Source organism: Dendrobates tinctorius, unplaced genomic scaffold, assembly GCF_039654945.1.
Source record: "Dendrobates tinctorius isolate UK_male_01 unplaced genomic scaffold, ASM3965494v1 ptg000182l, whole genome shotgun sequence".
Lineage (NCBI taxonomy): Eukaryota > Metazoa > Chordata > Amphibia > Anura > Dendrobatidae > Dendrobates > Dendrobates tinctorius.
Genome location: NW_027361849.1, coordinates 1003598 through 1022966, shown reverse-complemented (window position 1 = coordinate 1022966; position 19369 = coordinate 1003598). Strand labels below are relative to the sequence as shown.

Sequence of the window (19369 nt, the reverse complement as noted above, 5' to 3'; positions counted from 1 at the left end):
ACAGGAGCGTCCCTAAGAACACACTGACAACCCCAACTCACCACAGACACAGATTTCCAATCCAAAACTGGATTATGAGTTTGCAACCAAGGAAAACCCAGAACAATAGTATCATGCAAATTATGCAGCACCAAAAATTTGCAATTTTCTTGGTGGTCTGGGGTAACCCGCATTATCACCTGGGTCCAAAACTGAGGTTTATTCTCCGCCAAAGGAGTAGCATCAATACCCCTCAAAGGAATAGGTGTCTGCAGAGGCGTCATGGACAAACCACAACGTTTAGCAAAGTCCAAATCCATCAGATTCAGAGCTGCTCCTGAATCCACAAAAGCCTTAGTGGAAAATGTGGACAAGGAGCAGATCAGAGTAATTACCAAAAGGAACTTAGGTTGTATACTGCCCATAGCAAATGTTTGTGCAAAACGTTTCTCTCGTTTAGGGCAGACAGAAATAGTATGAGAGGCGTCTCCACAGAAAAAACACAGCTTATTACACCTTCTAAACTCCCGACGTTGCGCCCTAGACAAAACCCCATCACATTGCATAGGTTCTGACATTTGTTCAAAAGGTGGCAGCGCCTCCCCTGCAGTTTTACGTTCACGTAAACGCCGATCAACTTGAATGGCTAATGACATAGAGCCATCCAGACTAGAAGGAAAAGGAAATCCCACCATAACATCTTTTACGGTCTCTGACAAACCTTTCCGAAAGAGAGCTGCCAATGCACTATCATTCCATGTAGTAAGGACCGCCCACTTTCGGAATTTTTGACAGTACAACTCTGCAGGATCCTGACCCTGGTCTAATGCCAACAGGGTTCTCTCAGCTTGATCAGCGGCATTAGGTTCATCATACAACAACCCCAAGGCTTGAAAAAATGCATCCACATTAGTCAGAATAGGATTTTCAGGTGTCAGAGAAAAAGCCCAATCCTGTGGATCGCCGCGCAGCAAGGAGATGACAATTTTAACCTGTTGCACAGAGCTCCCCGATGAATTAGGCTTCAAGGCCAGAAATAATTTACAATTATTCTTAAAATTCAGAAATTTAGACCGATCCCCAGAAAACACATCAGGAGTAGGGATCTTAGGTTCAGCAGCATGTGACTGAATGAGGTAGGTGGAAATTCCCTGTACTTCAGCAGTGAGCTGCTCCACACGATCAGACAATTGCTTAATCTCCATTAGGAAAAAAAAAAAAATCCTCCTACTGCCCCAGAAAAAAAAAAAGAGGAAAAAATATATTAAAAAAAAAAAAAATTCTGACACTTTTTTTTTCTTTTTCCTCTAAACAATTCTTCCCTGCTTTTGAGTACTCTAGAATCTGCGGTATGGCTGGTGATTCTGTTATGAATGGGTCACCGAGGAGGAACAACAAAAAGCTAAGTCCCAGAAAACCAGAGAGGTTGGTAACTATGCAGATTGCAGATCCCTGATCTTAACCACACAACTAACAGTAGCAGTGGAGCGTACCTACGATGTTCCTAGACGCCTCGTCACCGCTGGAGGACTACATAAACCTAAAGCAAGAAAAGGGAATACTAACTGCCCCAGAGCAGACCCCAAAGGAATAGACAGCCCCCACACATGTATTGACGGTGAAGCAAGATGAAAACACAAACACAGGCAGGAAAATAGGCTGAGCAAACGATGGGGCCCGACTAACTAGAAAGGACAGGAAAGGAAAGCCACTGTCTGCAACCTGCCAAAAAACCCTGAAGTCACTAGACTTCGCCCACTATATCAGCACTCTGAAATATTCTGAAACAGAGCAAAAAGAGGCCAATCTAATAAGGGACAAAAAGGCAAATGGGCACATACAGATAAATAGGAGTGGAAGTTCAGCATAGCCCCAGCAGGGGCAGGCTGACCAACAAGAAACCGAATTGACCAACAAGCGCAAGTGTGAACATTAGCAAAAAACAAACTTAACTTGAGAAGACTGGAAGAGAGCTGAAGTCCAAGACCTGAGAAGCAGACTGAATCACCAGCACCAGGATAGGGCGTCGGCTGTCTTATATCCAGTCTGATACTCCAGAGATCCAATCGTTATCATCCTCATCAGGTGGCAGATCACTACCACTTAAACCAACCTCAGTACCTCCTGTCACCACCAGAGGGAGAACGGAAGGAGAACTCTCAACTGGTGGAGCAGAAAATGAGCTTATAACAGAGAGGCCTATAAGACGAGAGCAAAGTGTTTTAAAGTTGTCCTTTCCTCAGTTTAAAATGTAATTAAGAAATGGCCATTAACAGGAACAGTGGAGGTCAAGATAAGGTCTGGAAGACCAGGCAACATTTTCAGTGCGATCTGCTCGTAGGATTGCTAGATCTCTTGCACTCCACTTGAGTGCAAAATATCTTCAGAAATATTTAACAGACTCTGGAGTTGTGGTACATTGCTCTACTGTTCAGGGCAGGGGCGCACACTGTCAGCTTGGGGCCCATGTGCAAAAAATGTGTCTGGGCCCCCCTCCTTTTATGGCGACAAAGATACATTGTATGTATATGTATATATATATAGCCATACACACATGTATATATGTATGTATTCCGACAAGCCTATAACCTGCAGTAAACAACGATCGACCAAATCGCTGCATGACCAGCTCTACCCTCGCCTAATGTATCCTCACCCATCCCTTGTAGATTGTGAGCCTTCGCGGGCAGGGTCCTCTCTCCTCCTGTACCTGTTATGACTTGTATTGTTTAACATTATTGTACTTGTTTTTATTATGTATACCCCTCCTTACATGTAAAGCGCCATGGAATAAATGGCGCTATAACAATAAATAATAATAATAATATATATTATATAGTCTCCTTTATTATGTATATTGCCGTCCCTTATTATACAGTGCCCTCTCATTATGTACAGCACCGTCCCTTACATACTGGATTATATAGAGCCCTGTTTTTTATTACATACCGTCCTGTCTTGTTAGCTGTATAATGCAATGATGGCGCATGGGAAAGTTTCTTTTCTTATGGAGTAGCTGATTGACTGGTAATCTGGTCACCAGCTGCTCCATCAGCAGTCATTTTATATCTAACAAGAGAGGGGCTACGTAATAAAAGAGGGCACTGTAAATAACAAGAATACACTATGTAAGAGACAGCACTATACATAACAGCAGAGGAAGCTATATAATAAGGGACGGCGTCATATATGACTAGAGAGGATGGTACGTAATAAGGGATGGTGTTATACATAATAAAAGAGGAAATTTATGTAACTAAGGATGGTGTTATACATAATAAGTGAGTACACTATATACTAAGGGACTGTGCTATTCATAAGTGAGTACGCTATATACTAAGTGATTGTGCTATACATAAGACGTGACTACACTATATACTGGGGGATGGCACTATACATAATAAGTGAGTACACTATATACTTAGGGTCCTGTTTCACTTAGCGACGCACCAGCGATCCCGACAACGATATGACCTGGTAGGGATCGCTGGTGCATCGCTAAATGATCGCTAGTAAGCTGCCAAACAGGCAGATCTCTTCAGCGATGCAGCAACGATCCAGCAATCAAACACAGCGATGCGCGCTGGCCAGTGGGACGCCGCCGACGAAAAAATGGCCTAGGACATTCCTGCACGATCAGCGATATCCAGCAGGGGGGCTGGTCGCTTCTGTGTGTCACATGTAGCGAGATTTCAGGCGAGATCGCCGTTGTGTTACAAAATCGATGACGCATTAGCGATCTCACTAGCGATCTCGCTATGTGAGACAGGGCTTTAAGGGACTTTGCTATACTTAATAAGTGAGTACACTATATACTAAGGGGCTGTGCTATACATAATAAGTGAGTACACTATATACTAAGGGGCTGTGCTATACTTAATAAGTGAGTACTCTATATACTAATGGACTAAGATAGCCACCCAGGAAAAAAGGCAAAAATTAGTAATATCTACAAAGGGAACCCATGCAGAGCTAGGACCCGACGCGTGTTGCCACCCTGAGTGGCTTCGTCAGGGGTGACCATTTCTAAAACTTTGTGCACTATACATGGGTGGTAGCCATCCTTGGTAATATGCTTACATTCTGATTGCACTCCATGTGTGCGCTGCTGTGCAGTGATTTCTAACCATTACTATGGGGATTATCATATAGGGCCCTTAATCAGTTTTCTGTGTGCTTATATTTATTCAGAAATCAAACTGCTTCTTGTGTGGGCAGTGAATGTACCTTATACACTCAGTATATCATGGTATGCTGATTATATGATCTCAGGGTTTCTATCTAAGTTACTGTATTATGGAGTAATTGCTTCAGGCAGTTGGCTTTATTATAAGCCTCGTATTGTCTGCATATATGTCACATGTGTGACTATTTTAATGTGTTTTTATATGTTTTGTGCTTGTCTATCTGTGTTCAATAAAATGAATTGATTTAATGCTAGTCCATGCCTCGAGGTGATCCCCTTTTGTGGCCTATCCCTTTCTCTTCTTTATACCCATCTCAATTCCCCACATCCCTCATTGTCCTCCTCCCCCTGCATCCCATTATTGTCCTCTTCCCCACCCCCATCATTGACCTCTTCTCCTCCTCCAGCATTACCTTCTCCCCCCACCACCCCATCATTGCCCTTTCCACCACCTCTATCATTGCTTTCTCCCCCACCATCCCATCATTGCTCATTCCACCACTTCCATCATTTCCCTTTCCACCATCATTGTCCTTTTCACTACCACCCCATCATTGCCCATACCACCACCTCTATCATTTCCTCCTCCCCCACCAACATTATTGCCTTTTCCACTTTTCAACCATGACCATCACTGTCCTTTCCACCACCACCATCATTGCATTCTACCCCACCACCCCATCATTGTCCTTTCCACCACGTCCATCATTGCTTTTTCGCCCATCACCCACATTATTGTCGTTTCCACCAGCTCCATCATTGTTTTAACCCCCCCACCACCATCATTGCCCTGTCCGTCACCACCATCATTGCCTTTTCCCCATTACTGCACCATTCACCTCTCTGCACGTTCACCCCTGCAGGACGGATCGCTGCAGCTCCACTCCGCTGCCATGCTCTCTTGTAGGCAGCGGAGCTGCAGGGATCTCTCCCTGCCTGCCGCACATGAGTGCAGTCTGGCCAGGGGCCCCCCTGAGCCTTGGTGCTGGATAAACAGGCCAGATTGTCCTCATTATTAGCCACCCTGCAGGGGCCCTCCTCCACCCCTGGGCCCCGATGCAGTCACAGAGGCTGCACATGCGGAATCTTCACCCCTGGTTCAGAGACACCAGCACAAATATGGCCTTCATGGAAAAGTCATCAGAAGAAAACCTCTCCTCTGTCCTCCTCATAAAATTCAGCATCAGAAGTGTGAAAAGAACATTAAACAAGCCTGATGCATTATGCAAACAAGTCCTGTGGACGATGAGGGTAAAATAGATCTCTGTGGCCACAAGGATCAAAGGTGGAGAAAAAGGGCACAAAATTTCAGGAAAAGAACATCTCGCCAACCATTAAGCATGGGGGTGGACCAATCACGCTTTGGGGTTGTGTTACAGCCAATGGCACGGGGAACATTTCATGGGTAGAGGGAAGAATGGATTCAATGAAATTTCCACAAATTCATGATGGAAACATAACACCATCTGTAAAAACCTGAAGGTGAAAAGAGGATGAGGAAGAGGATGAGGAAGAGGATGGCTGCTACAAATGGATAATGATCCTAAACACACGTCACAATCCACAATAGACGACCTCAAAAGGTGCAAGATGAAGGTTTCACTATGGCCCCTGAGTCCCCTGATCTGATCATCATAGAAAATCTAGTGAGACCTCAAAATAGCAGAGGAAGCGAGACGCCCCAGGAATCTCGCAGAACGGGAGGAATTCACACGTATCGCTGTGCTAGACAGCTTCGTCAGAAGTCTGTACCGGGTCAAATAGACAAACATTATATAGAACAAATTAATGAGTCCAGATGTGTTCCGGGCGATACGCGTGGGGCTTTTGCCCACCCCTGTGGCATGTGATTGATTGCCCACTTGGATTTGATGATGGCTCCTTTCTTTTGAGCTACCCGGCAGCCGTCATTACACTTACCTCCCTTTCCATGAGCTTTTTGTTTCCTGTCGGAGCTATTGGTGTGCTGCAGCTGGTGCTTTCATTTACAGTACTAGCATACATACATCATTTTTGTCTCGGCTTTGATGGGGAGTATACAGGCCCAGCCTCATAGGATTGGGCGTTATGGTCAGTCATTAGGATGCTTACTCCTTACAGGGGGAGATGAGGAATTTTGCTGCATTGCTTTGTAATATCCCTGCCTCATATACATGCTGCCATTATTGGGGGGTTGGATTCGCAGCATGCTGTATACATTACATTATACGAGGTGTGCCGCCAGCTTTGTTTGCTGTTTTGTCTCCTTGCTTTGTAGTCATGTAGGTGTAGCACCCATCATTAGTCTTTCACTATGGAGCTGCATCCTATTCTTTATATATTGTATTAATAACAGTAATTTTGACCAGGGGTGTACAGACTTTTCCATGCCACTGTATGTGACATTCCTCAGAGTCCCCCATTGTACACATAGCAGACATCGGCTCACCCCGGCTTGTGTGGACATTGATGTGGTTGCCTGATAGCAGAGGCGCGAGGCTGTGAGGTTGATGCCTCGGGTGCAGGTTGTGTCTGATTTTGGCTTTTGTGTCTTTCAGCTGCTGGAACATCAACTCGAACGCCAGCATCTGGTGGATTATCCGGGGCCCGGTCATCCTCTCCATATTTGTAAGTGACACAATGTGACCCTGAATCATTTCAGGACTTTTTCCCCTCTTTAATGTCGCCCATAATCTATACAAACAAACTGCAATTTTTTTGGGTGGAAAAGAAAAACAAAGAAGTAAAATAATGTGGATGCATAAATCTGCACACCCTTCCACTATTACTTTCCTGCTGTCCCTGTGAATCGCTGACATTCAGTGTTTTTGGGTCGGGGTCGATCACTCAGCACATCTAGAGTTGGCGATCATTGCCGGCTCCTCCCTACAGCAGCACCACATCTGTCAGATCAATGAGCATCTCCTGTGTACAGCGCCCTCTTCAGGACACCACAGATTGTGGGGACATCTCCTGTGTACAGCGTCCTCTTCAGGACACCACAGATTGCGGGGACATCTCCTGTGTACAGCGCCCTCTTCAGGACAACACAGATTGCGGGGACATCTCCTGTGTACGGCGCCCTCTTCAGGACACCACAGATTGCGGGGACATCTCCTGTGTACGGCGCCCTCTTCAGGTCACCACAGATTGTGGGGACATCTCCTGTGTACAGCGCCCTCTTCAGGACACCACAGATTGTGGGGACATCTCCTGTGTACGGCGCCCTCTTCAGGTCACCACAGATTGTGGGGACATCTCCTGTGTACAGCGCCCTCTTCAGGACACCACAGATTGCGGGGACATCTCCTGTGTACAGCGCCCTCTTCAGGACACCACAGATTGTGGGGACATCTCCTGTGTACAGCGCCCTCTTCAGGACACCACAGATTGCGGGGACATCTCCTGTGTACAGCGTCCTCTTCAGGACACCACAGATTGTGGGGACATCTCCTGTGTACAGCGCCCTCTTCAGGTCACCACAGATTGTGGGGACATCTCCTGTGTACGGCGCCCTCTTCAGGACACCACAGATTGTGGGGACATCTCCTGTGTACAGCGCCCTCTTCAGGTCACCACAGATTGTGGGGACATCTCCTGTGTACAGCGCCCTCTTCAGGACACCACAGATTGCGGGGACATCTCCTGTGTACAGCGTCCTCTTCAGGACACCACAGATTGTGGGGACATCTCCTGTGTACAGCGCCCTCTTCAGGACACCACAGATTGCGGGGACATCTCCTGTGTACGGCGCCCTCTTCAGGTCACCACAGATTGTGGGGACATCTCCTGTGTACAGCGCCCTCTTCAGGACACCACAGATTGCGGGGACATCTCCTGTGTACAGCGCCCTCTTCAGGACACCACAGATTGCGGGGACATCTCCTGTGTACGGCGTCCTCTTCAGGTCACCACAGATTGTGGGGACATCTCCTGTGTACGGCGCCCTCTTCAGGTCACCACAGATTGCGGGGACATCTTCTGTGTACGGCGCCCTCTTCAGGACACCACAGATTGTGGGGACATCTCCTGTGTACAGCGCCCTCTTCAGGACACCACAGATTGTGGGGACATCTCCTGTGTACGGCGCCCTCTTCAGGACACCACAGATTGTGGGGACATCTCCTGTGTACAGCGCCCTCTTCAGGACACCACAGATTGCGGGGACATCTCCTGTGTACAGCGCCCTCTTCAGGACACCACAGATTGTGGGGACATCTCCTGTGTACAGCGTCCTCTTCAGGACACCACAGATTGCGGGGACATCTCCTGTGTACAGCGCCCTCTTCAGGACAACACAGATTGCGGGGACATCTCCTGTGTACGGCGCCCTCTTCAGGACACCACAGATTGCGGGGACATCTCCTGTGTACGGCGCCCTCTTCAGGTCACCACAGATTGTGGGGACATCTCCTGTGTACAGCGCCCTCTTCAGGACACCACAGATTGTGGGGACATCTCCTGTGTACGGCGCCCTCTTCAGGTCACCACAGATTGTGGGGACATCTCCTGTGTACAGCGCCCTCTTCAGGACACCACAGATTGCGGGGACATCTCCTGTGTACAGCGTCCTCTTCAGGTCACCACAGATTGTGGGGACATCTCCTGTGTACAGCGTCCTCTTCAGGACACCACAGATTGCGGGGACATCTCCTGTGTACGGCGCCCTCTTCAGGACACCACAGATTGCGGGGACATCTCCTGTGTACAGCGTCCTCTTCAAGACACCACAGATTGCGGGGACATCTCCTGTGTACAGCGCCCTCTTCAGGACACCACAGATTGTGGGGACATCTCCTGTGTACAGCGCCCTCTTCAGGACACCACAGATTGCGGGGACATCTCCTGTGTACAGCGTCCTCTTCAGGACACCACAGATTGTGGGGACATCTCCTGTGTACAGCGCCCTCTTCAGGTCACCACAGATTGTGGGGACATCTCCTGTGTACGGCGCCCTCTTCAGGACACCACAGATTGTGGGGACATCTCCTGTGTACAGCGCCCTCTTCAGGTCACCACAGATTGTGGGGACATCTCCTGTGTACAGCGCCCTCTTCAGGACACCACAGATTGCGGGGACATCTCCTGTGTACAGCGTCCTCTTCAGGACACCACAGATTGTGGGGACATCTCCTGTGTACAGCGCCCTCTTCAGGACACCACAGATTGCGGGGACATCTCCTGTGTACGGCGCCCTCTTCAGGTCACCACAGATTGTGGGGACATCTCCTGTGTACAGCGCCCTCTTCAGGACACCACAGATTGCGGGGACATCTCCTGTGTACAGCGCCCTCTTCAGGACACCACAGATTGCGGGGACATCTCCTGTGTACGGCGTCCTCTTCAGGTCACCACAGATTGTGGGGACATCTCCTGTGTACGGCGCCCTCTTCAGGTCACCACAGATTGCGGGGACATCTTCTGTGTACGGCGCCCTCTTCAGGACACCACAGATTGTGGGGACATCTCCTGTGTACAGCGCCCTCTTCAGGACACCACAGATTGTGGGGACATCTCCTGTGTACGGCGCCCTCTTCAGGACACCACAGATTGTGGGGACATCTCCTGTGTACAGCGCCCTCTTCAGGACACCACAGATTGCGGGGACATCTCCTGTGTACAGCGCCCTCTTCAGGACACCACAGATTGCGGGGACATCTCCTGTGTACGGCGTCCTCTGCAGGTCACCACAGATTGTGGGGACATCTCCTGTGTACGGCGCCCTCTTCAGGTCACCACAGATTGCGGGGACATCTTCTGTGTACGGCGCCCTCTTCAGGACACCACAGATTGCGGGGACATCTCCTGTGTACGGCGCCCTCTTCAGGACACCACAGATTGCGGGGACATCTCCTGTGTACGGCGTCCTCTTCAGGTCACCACAGATTGTGGGGACATCTCCTGTGTACGGCGCCCTCTTCAGGTCACCACAGATTGCGGGGACATCTTCTGTGTACGGCGCCCTCTTCAGGACACCACAGATTGTGGGGACATCTCCTGTGTACGGCGCCCTCTTCAGGACACCACAGATTGCGGGGACATCTCCTGTGTACGGCGCCCTCTTCAGGACACCACAGATTGCGGAGACATCTCCTGTGTACAGCGTCCTCTTCAGGACACCACAGATTGCGGGGACATCTCCTGTGTACAGCGTCCTCTTCAGGTCACCACAGATTGTGGGGACATCTCCTGTGTACGGCGCCCTCTTCAGGACACCACAGATTGCGGGGACATCTCCTGTGTACGGCGCCCTCTTCAGGTCACCACAGATTGCGGGGACATCTCCTGTGTACGGCGCCCTCTTCAAGTCACCACAGATTGCGGGGACATCTCCTGTGTACGGCGCCCTCTTCAGGTCACCACAGATTGCGGGGACATCTCCTGTGTACGGCGCCCTCTTCAGGTCACCACAGATTGCGGGGACATCTCCTGTGTACGGCGCCCTCTTCAGGTCACCACAGATTGCGGGGACATGTCCTGTGTACGGCGCCCTCTTCAGGTCACCACAGATTGCGGGGACATCTCCTGTGTAGGGTTCTAGCAGGTTCTCAGGATGCAGTGACGAGACACGAGACAGGGTATGACTTGTATAATAAACTTTTATAAATTGAAGCCACTAGGGCTATACTGAACAGACAAAACGGGGGAACAAGCAATCTGTCCTCACAGGGACTCAATGAACTAAACAGTACTTTTTGTGTAACTGCGAGTCACCCGGCTAGTCCGGGTGACGAAGGCCAGACTATGGCCAAACTATAATACTTATTTTCTAAAGTCCACTTATCCTTCCATGCGTCGCTCGGGATTGCAGATGCGGCCGCCTAGAGGTCGTTGATGCGGCTGCCTTGTTGCCTCGATCTTCCGGGAAGGTTTGGGCTCGTCGGGACCTGAAGAAACTGTACCGGTGGGGCGCAACAGGCCCTGAAGAAACAATGCCGGTGGGGCAAAACAGGCCCTGAGGAAACGGTGCCGACGGGGCGCAACAGGCCCTGAAGAAACTGTACCGGTGGGGCGCAACAGGCCCTGAAGAAACAATGGCGGTGGGGCGCAACAGGCCCTGAAGAAACGTGCCGGTGGGGTGTAACAGGCCCTGAAGAAACGGTGCTGGTGGGGCGCAACAGGCCCTGAAGAAACGATGCCGGTGGGGCGCAACAGGCCCTGAAGAAACGGTTTCGGTGGGGTGCAACAGGCCCTGAAGAAGCGATGCCGGTGGGGTGCAACAGGCCCTGAAGAAGCGATGACGGTGGGGCGCAACAGGCCCTGAAGAAACGGTACTGATGGGGGTGCGGTAATGACGCAGTCTCTAAATATAACCGTTCACCAACCTCTGCTCAGGGTCCCTTAGCAAACCGGACGGGGGCCTCTACTACCGCCTGTAGCAAGGTGACACCCCCTGGGGCCGGTGATGACAGGGCCGCAGCTGAGGGAAAAGGCAGGGGGCAGTGTCCTGACCACTGTAAAGGAATGGTCTGTCGTCGCAGTGGTCACCTGAGGTAGCCGCCTTGTCACAACAGGGTGGGAAGCAGCGGGAGTGGCTGTATGTGACCGTATGCGGGGAGCGGACACCGGTGCAAGTCTCTCACATGTCACTAGTCGGTGAGTCCGTAGCTTTCCTTTCACAGGCCCCTGTCGGTCTCTCCACAACACACTGTCTGCTCCCTCGGTCCTCTCTGTCTCGCACGGCTTCCTGTCTGTTGTCTTGCTCTCTGTCAACTGCCACTTCAGCGCGCCCCCTGCTCCTTTTAAGCTTGCCCCGCCCCCTGTTTCCCTGACAACTTCAATCAAGTCTTTCCTTTTACTGTCCTCCCAGCATCGTTCCCTCAGGAACCCTGATGGCGGTCCCCTGGGTATCTGTCCTTTCACTGTCTGGGAGTCCTCCTCAGGACACCACAGATTGCGGGGACATCTCCAGTGTACGCGCCCTCTTCAGGTCACCACAAATTGCGGGGACATCTCCTGTGTATGGCCCCCTCTTCAGGTCACCACAGATTGCGAGGACGTCTCCTGTGTACGGCGCCCTCTTCAGGTCACCACAGATTGCGGGGACATCTCCTGTGTACGGCGCCCTCTTCAGGACACCACAGATTGCGGGGACATCTACTGTGTACGGTGCCCTCTTCAGGTCATCACAGATTGCGGGGACATCTCCTGTGTACAGCGTCCTCTTCAGGACACCACAGATTGCGGGGACATCTCCTGTGTACGGCGCCCTCTTCAGGACACCACAGATTGCGGGGACATCTCCTGTGTACATCGCCCTCTTCAGATCACCACAGATTGCGGGGACATCTCCTGTGTACGGTGTCCTCTTCAGGACACCACAGATTGCAGGGACATCTCCTATGTACGGCGTCCTCTTCAGGACACCACAGTACGGCGTCCTCTTCAGGTCACCACAGATTGGGTTCGACGCCCTCTTCAGGTCACCACAGATTGGGTTCGACGCCCTCTTCAGGTCACCACAGATTGCGGGGACATTTCCTGCGTACGGCTTGCCCCGCCCCCTGTTTCCCTGACAACTTCAATCAAGTCTTTCCTTTTACTGTCCTCCCAGCATCGTTCCCTCGGGAACCCTGATGGCGGTCCCCTGGGTACCTGTCCTTTCACTGTCTGGGAGTCCTCCTCAGGACACCACAGATTGCGAGGACATCTACTGTGTACGGTGCCCTCTTCAGGTCATCACAGATTGCGGGGACATCTCCTGTGTACAGCGTCCTCTTCAGGACACCACAGATTGCGGGGACATCTCCTGTGTACGGCGCCCTCTTCAGGACACCACAGATTGCGGGGACATCTCCTGTGTACATCGCCCTCTTCAGATCACCACAGATTGCGGGGACATCTCCTGTGTACGGTGTCCTCTTCAGGACACCACAGATTGCGGGGACATCTCCTATGTATGGCGTCCTCTTCAGGACACCACAGTACGGTGTCCTCTTCAGGTCACCACAGATTGGGTTCGACGCCCTCTTCAGGTCACCACAGATTGGGTTCGACGCCCTCTTCAGGTCACCACAGATTGCGGGGACATTTCCTGCGTACGGCTTGCCCCGCCCCCTGTTTCCCTGACAACTTCAAATCAAGTCTTTCCTTTTACTGTCCTCCCAGCATCGTTCCCTCGGGAACCCTGATGGCGGTCCCCTGGGTACCTGTCCTTTCACTGTCTGGGAGTCCTCCTCAGGACACCACAGATTGCGAGGACATCTCCAGTGTACGGCGCCTTTTTCGTGTCACCACAGATTGCGGGGACATCTCCTGTGTATGGCGTCCTCTTCAGGTCACCACAGATTGGGTTCTTATGGTGATTTGGACGTCTTTTAGGGTCGTTGTCGCTGAAAGTTGAAATTCCTCCTAATTTTCAGATTTTCAGCAGAGGTGTTTTTTTTTTCTGTCCATGATTCCATCCCCCTTGACTAAAGCACCATTTCCAACTACCAAAAAATAGCTCCAGAGAACAATGCTACTCCCACCATATTTCACTGTGGGAATGAGGTCTTCTGGTGATGGTGGATCCTACAGTGGGCCCCGCCTCCCATTTTGTAATTTAGTTTCAGGCGTTTACTAGGGAGCTGAGGGCCCTATCGACAGTTACTTGAGGCCCCCTTCTCCCATGATGGACAGAGCAGGGTATCAACAGCTGCGACCAGTACCAGGAGGGCAATATCCAATTAGTAGAGATGGTGGAACCTGTTCATCACAGTGGAAAAAAGAAAACAGTACAGGGAGCAGGTGAAGGAGCAGAGAAAACGGCATCTGAATAACACAGCAAGGAGGTGCTATAAGGAGTACAACATGGCGGCAGGAGCCAGGCATAATTGATGTCTCCATTTTTTCTGGTGAAAGAAAGAGGTAGAAAGACAGTTTTCTTCCTCTTTATAAACCCCCACCCCCCTCACAGAGAGAGACCAGCCCCCTCCATCCTCACAGAGAGAGACAGCATTACCTCACCTAGATAAGTCCCACTCTCCTCACAGCGGCACACCAGGCACAGACTCCTGCTTAAAATCTACACCGCTAAACACACAAAACTGCAGGAGTTAAAGATCCGCCCATCCCAAAGTCATGCCCTCCTGCGCCTATTGCTCCGGTGGTTTCTTTTCTATAGTTTTTTGTTGTTTTGGTTTATTTGGAACCACCCGCTCTATAAAACTGTCCCCCTGATAAGTCCTTTCAGGGAACACCATAGAAAGCAATGCTTTATCATCACTTCTGCACAGCTCAGCGTGTCGCTTCTGCGCAGCTCAGCCTGTCTCTTCTGCGCAACTCAGCCTGTCTCTTCTGCGCAACTCAGCCTGTCGCTTCTGCGCAGCTCAGCCGGTCGCTTCTGCACAGCTCAGCCGGTCGTTTCTGCACAGCTCAGCCGGTCGCTTTTGCACAGCTCAGCCGGTCGCTTCTGCACAGCTCAGCCGGTCGCTTTTGCACAGCACAGCCGGTCGCTTCTGCACAGCTCAGCCGGTCGCTTTTGCACAGCTCAGCCGGTCGCTTCTGCACAGCTCAGCCGGTCGCTTTTGCACAGCTCAGCCGGTCGCTTCTGCACAGCTCAGCCGGTCGCTTCTGCACAGCTCAGCCGGTCGCTTCTGCACAGCTCAGCCGGTCACTTGTGCACAGCTCAGCCGGTCATGCTCATGTTTACTTATTTTCTGTGTCCCACGTTTATTTCAGCAGAGATTTACGTATATCTGTCTGCTCTGTCTTACCTGTGCTGGTCTGCGTGAACTGGGACATGATTTATCAGGGCCTTTTAGTGTTAGAGTACGCTGAGCGAGGTGCCATATCGTCACGTTAAGGATGCCGACCTCTGCGGCGAGGCGGGGACAGTATAGGGACTCTTCAGGGACTGTATATAGTGTCCCGCCATCACGCCATGCCCCCACATACACTTCTATAAGGCCAATATACTTCTCTCTCCTGGTCTTTTAAGTCAGCGCGTTTTAATGTATTCCTAATAAACATTAGATATTTTTAATGGGCTTTTTTTCTTGGTTGTAATGTCACTGTTGTGCAGCACAGTGGTCTCAGGTTGTCGGGAGCCACAGGACGATGGTCTCAGGTTGTCGGGAGCCACAGGACGGTGGTCTCAGGTTGTCGGGAGCCACAGGACGATGGTCTCAGGTTGTCGGGAGCCACAGGACGATGGTCTCAGGTTGTCGGGAGCCACAGGACGATGGTCTCAGGTTGTCGGGAGCCACAGGACGATGGTCTCAGGTTGTCAGCAGCCACAGGACGTTGGTCTCAGGTTGTCAAGAGCCACAGGACGGTGGTCTCAGGTTGTCAAGAGCCACAGGACGGTGGTCTCAGGTTGTCAAGAGCCACAGGACGGTGGTCTCAGGTTGTCAAGAGCCACAGGACGGTGGTCTCAGGTTGTCAGGAGCCACAGGACGATGGTCTCAGGTTGTCGGGAGCCACAGGACGATGGTCTCAGGTTGTCGGGAGCCACAGGACGATGGTCTCAGGTTGTCGGGAGCCACAGGACGATGGTCTCAGGTTGTCGGGAGCCACAGGACGATGGTCTCAGGTTGTCGGGAGCCACAGGACGATGGTCTCAGGTTGTCAGGAGCCACAGGACGGTGGTTTCAGGTTGTCAAGAGCCACAGGACGGTGGTCACAGGTTGTCAGGAGCCACAGGATGATGGTCTCAGGTTGTCAAGAGCCGCAGGATGGTGATATCAGATTGTCGAAAGCCACAATACAGTGATCTCAGGTTGTCAGGAACCACACTACAGTGGTCTCAGGTTGTCAGGAGCCACAGGACGGTGGTCTCATGTTGTCAGGAACCACAGGATGATGGTCTCAGGATGTCAAGAGCCGCAGGATAGTGATATCAGATTGTTGAAAGCCACAATACAGTGATCTCAGGTTGTCAGGAGCCACGCTACAGTGGTCTCAGGTTGTCAGGAGCCACAGGACGGTAGTCTCAGGTTGTCAGGAGCCACAGGATGACGGTCTCAGGTTGTCAAGAGCCGCAGGATGGTGATATCAGATTGTCGAAAGCCACAATACAGTGATCTCAGGTTGTCAGGAGCCACAGGACGGTGGTCTCAGGTTGTCAGGAGCCACAGGACGGTGGTCTCAGGTTGTCAGGAGCCACAGGATGACGGTCTCAGGATGTCAAGAGCCGCAGGATGGTGATATCAGATTGTCGAAAGCCACAATACAGTGATCTCAGGTTGTCAGGAGCCACAGGACGGTGGTCTCAGGTTGTCAGGAGCCACAGGACGGTAGTCTCAGGTTGTCAGGAGCCACAGGATGACGGTCTCAGGTTGTCAAGAGCCGCAGGATGGTGATATCAGATTGTCGAAAGCCACAATACAGTGATCTCAGGTTGTCAGGAACCACACTACAGTGGTCTCAGGTTGTCAGGAGCCACAGGACGGTGGTCTCAGGTTGTCAGGAACCACACTACAGTGGTCTCAGGTTGTCAGGAGCCACAGGACGATGGTTTCCTTAATGCTCCTTATAACCTGCCTCTGTGCAGTCCACTTGTGTGATGAAGGTCTGAGGGTGCGGCCTAAACGTTGTGTGTGCAAATGTGGCATTGTCCTCCTGTTACACTATCTTCCTATGAAACCTGCGCAGCGCTTTCTAATACTGTGTGAAGGTGATCCCTTAAATTGAGATCTTAGTGACTGCCAGTTCTTGACCCAATAAATAACTAAGTGCTAGCTTAGAAGATAGGCATCGGATACAAAATCAGATGTACACTCCTTTCTCCGCAAAGGCTTGTACAAAACTGAACTTTATTTTCAGGACAAAGGAACTGTACGACAGACAGGAAAAGGGCGTCACTCAAACTGTTGAGCAGCCAGTGTCAGTCTATGATGGGTCGATGCCGACTCCACTTCCATATATAGTGTCTTGGTGTATGCACGTCTGCATTCCAAACATTCCTTCCAGGGTTTTATTCAGGACGCAGACGCCATGTTACTACACCATATCTGAACTGACTTATATAAGGTTTAATAATTGATTTCATTAGCCATTCTGTCCTTCACAACTGAATTGGGGCGCAGTGTCCTGGCCTTGCCGTGCACCCCGTCTAATAGTGACGTGCCACTCCTCCTTTAACTCTATGGTGTCCAGCTCTCCTCCTGCCGATGAATGGACATCAGGTAGGAAACATCCCATAGGGAATGTGCCACACTTTCTGCCAATCAACGCAATACGCAGCACATCATCCAAAGCAGTGCAGCAATCTACATCCATCATTGGATGCACCAAGGAAATGCAAGTGAGACGCCGGCCCCTCAATGGCATCCATGCTATTCTGAAAGTCTCTTGCTGCCATGGGTAGGATCTTTATCGTATTGCATATGGTGATGTGAGATCTGCAGGGACTCCGCACATTGCTTTGTATGCACTATGGCACCGGATGCCTCACATAAACTCTTTGTGATCCCTCTAGATAAACTTCATTCTGTTTGTGAGAATTATCCGAATTTTGATGAAGAAGCTCCGGACGTCGGATGTTTGGGGAAAAGACTTCAACCAGTACAAGTGAGTGTGCCCCTTGATGTTAGGTGCGGGTAGCTTTTGCCTCATTTGTCAGGGTTCAGTCAGATGGAGGTGCTACAAGTGCATCTATACATAAAATGAGTCTTTAACCCTACCCCTGTGTATTGATGTCATCGGGAAGCGCAGCCAGTCCTGCAGCCTAAACCCCTCCCCTGCACAGTGATGTCATCGGGAAGCGCAGCCAGTCCTGCAGCCTAAACCCCTCCCCTGCACAGTGATGTCATCGGGAAGCGCAGCCAGTCCTGCAGCCTAAACCTCTCCCCTGCACAGTGATGCCATTCAGAGGTGCAGCCAGTCCTGCAGCCTAAAACTCTCCCCTGCACAGTGATGTCATTGGAAAGTGCAGCCAGTCCTGCAGCCTAAACCCCTCCCCTACATTGTGATGTCATTCAGAGGTGCAGCCAGTCCTGCAGCCTAAACCCCTCCCCTGTGCAGTGATGTCATTGAAAAGTGCAGCCAGTCCTGCAGCCTAAACCCCTCCCCTGCATAGTGATGTCATTCAGAGGTGCAGTCAGTCCTGCAGCCTAAACCCCTCCTCTACTTAGTGATGTCATTCAGAGGTGCAGCCAGTCCTGCAGCCTAAACCCCTCCCCTGCACAGTGATGTCATTGGAAAGTGCAGCCAGTCCTGCAGCCTAAACCCCTCCCCTGCATAGCGATGTCATTCAGAGGTGCAGCCAGTCCTGCAGCCTAACCCCCCCTGCATAGTGATGTCATTCAGAGGTGCAGTCAGTCCTGCAGCCTAAACCCCTCCTCTACTTAGTGATGTCATTCAGAGGTACAGCTAGTCCTGCAGCCTAAACCCCTCCCCTGTGTAGTGATGTCATTGGAAAGTGCAGCCAGTCCTGCAGCCTAAATCCCTTCCCTGCACAGTGATGTCATTGGAAAGTGCAGCCAGCCCTGCAGCCTAAACCCCTCCCCTGCACAGTGATGTCATTCAGAGGTGCAGTCAGTCCTGCAGCCTAAACCCCTCCCCGGCACAGTAATGTCATTGGAAAGTGCAGCCAGTCCTGCAGCCTAAACCCCTCCCCTGCACAGTGATGCCATTCAGAGGTGCAGTTAGTCCTGCAGCCTAGATTCCTCCCCTGCACAGTGATGTCATTCAGAGGTGCAGTCAGTCCTGCAGCCTAAATCCCTCCCCTGCACAGTAATGCCATTCAGAGGTGCAGTCAGTCCTGCAGCCTAAACCCCTCCCCTGCACAGTGATGCCATCAGAGGTGCAGTCAGTCCTGCAGCCTAAATCCCTCCCCTGCACAGTGATGTCATTGGAAAGTGCAGCCAGTTCTGCAGCCTAAACCCCTCCCCTGCACAGTGATGCCATCAGAGGTGCAGTCAGTCCTGCAGCCTAAACCCCTCCCCTGCACAGTAATGTCATTGGAAAGTGCAGCCAGTCCTGTAGCCTATACCACTCCTGTGCACAGTGATCTCATCGAAGTGTGATGCCAGTCCTGTATACTAAACCCCTCCACTATGCAGGGCTGCCACTGGGAATTTTGGAGCCCCTTACTGGCTAAATATTTTGGCCCCCTTGAGATGCCGCCCAGGCTCCACCCCAGCTCCGCCTCCACCCCGTGAACCTTCCACATTCCCACCATCCACTTTTGGAAAAACTCCACGTCTGCACCATGTCCTCACCCATCACACATTATCAGTTCCCATCACCAGATCACATATAACCAATGGCTTTTGTTTTGGCCAAAAGATTTTTTAAGCC

At 51.1% G+C, this 19369-nt stretch overlaps 1 protein-coding gene across 1 annotated transcript in view; it reads left to right on the top strand.

Moving 5' to 3' along the window:
• SCTR (secretin receptor) overlaps window positions 1-19369 on the top strand; it is a 203622-nt gene that overhangs the window by 165769 nt on the left and 18484 nt on the right. The window contains exons 9-10 of the mRNA XM_073551893.1: window positions 6703-6772; window positions 17547-17638. Coding sequence (XP_073407994.1) covers window positions 6703-6772; window positions 17547-17638 — 162 coding nt within the window. The remainder of the gene's footprint in view (window positions 1-6702; window positions 6773-17546; window positions 17639-19369) is intronic.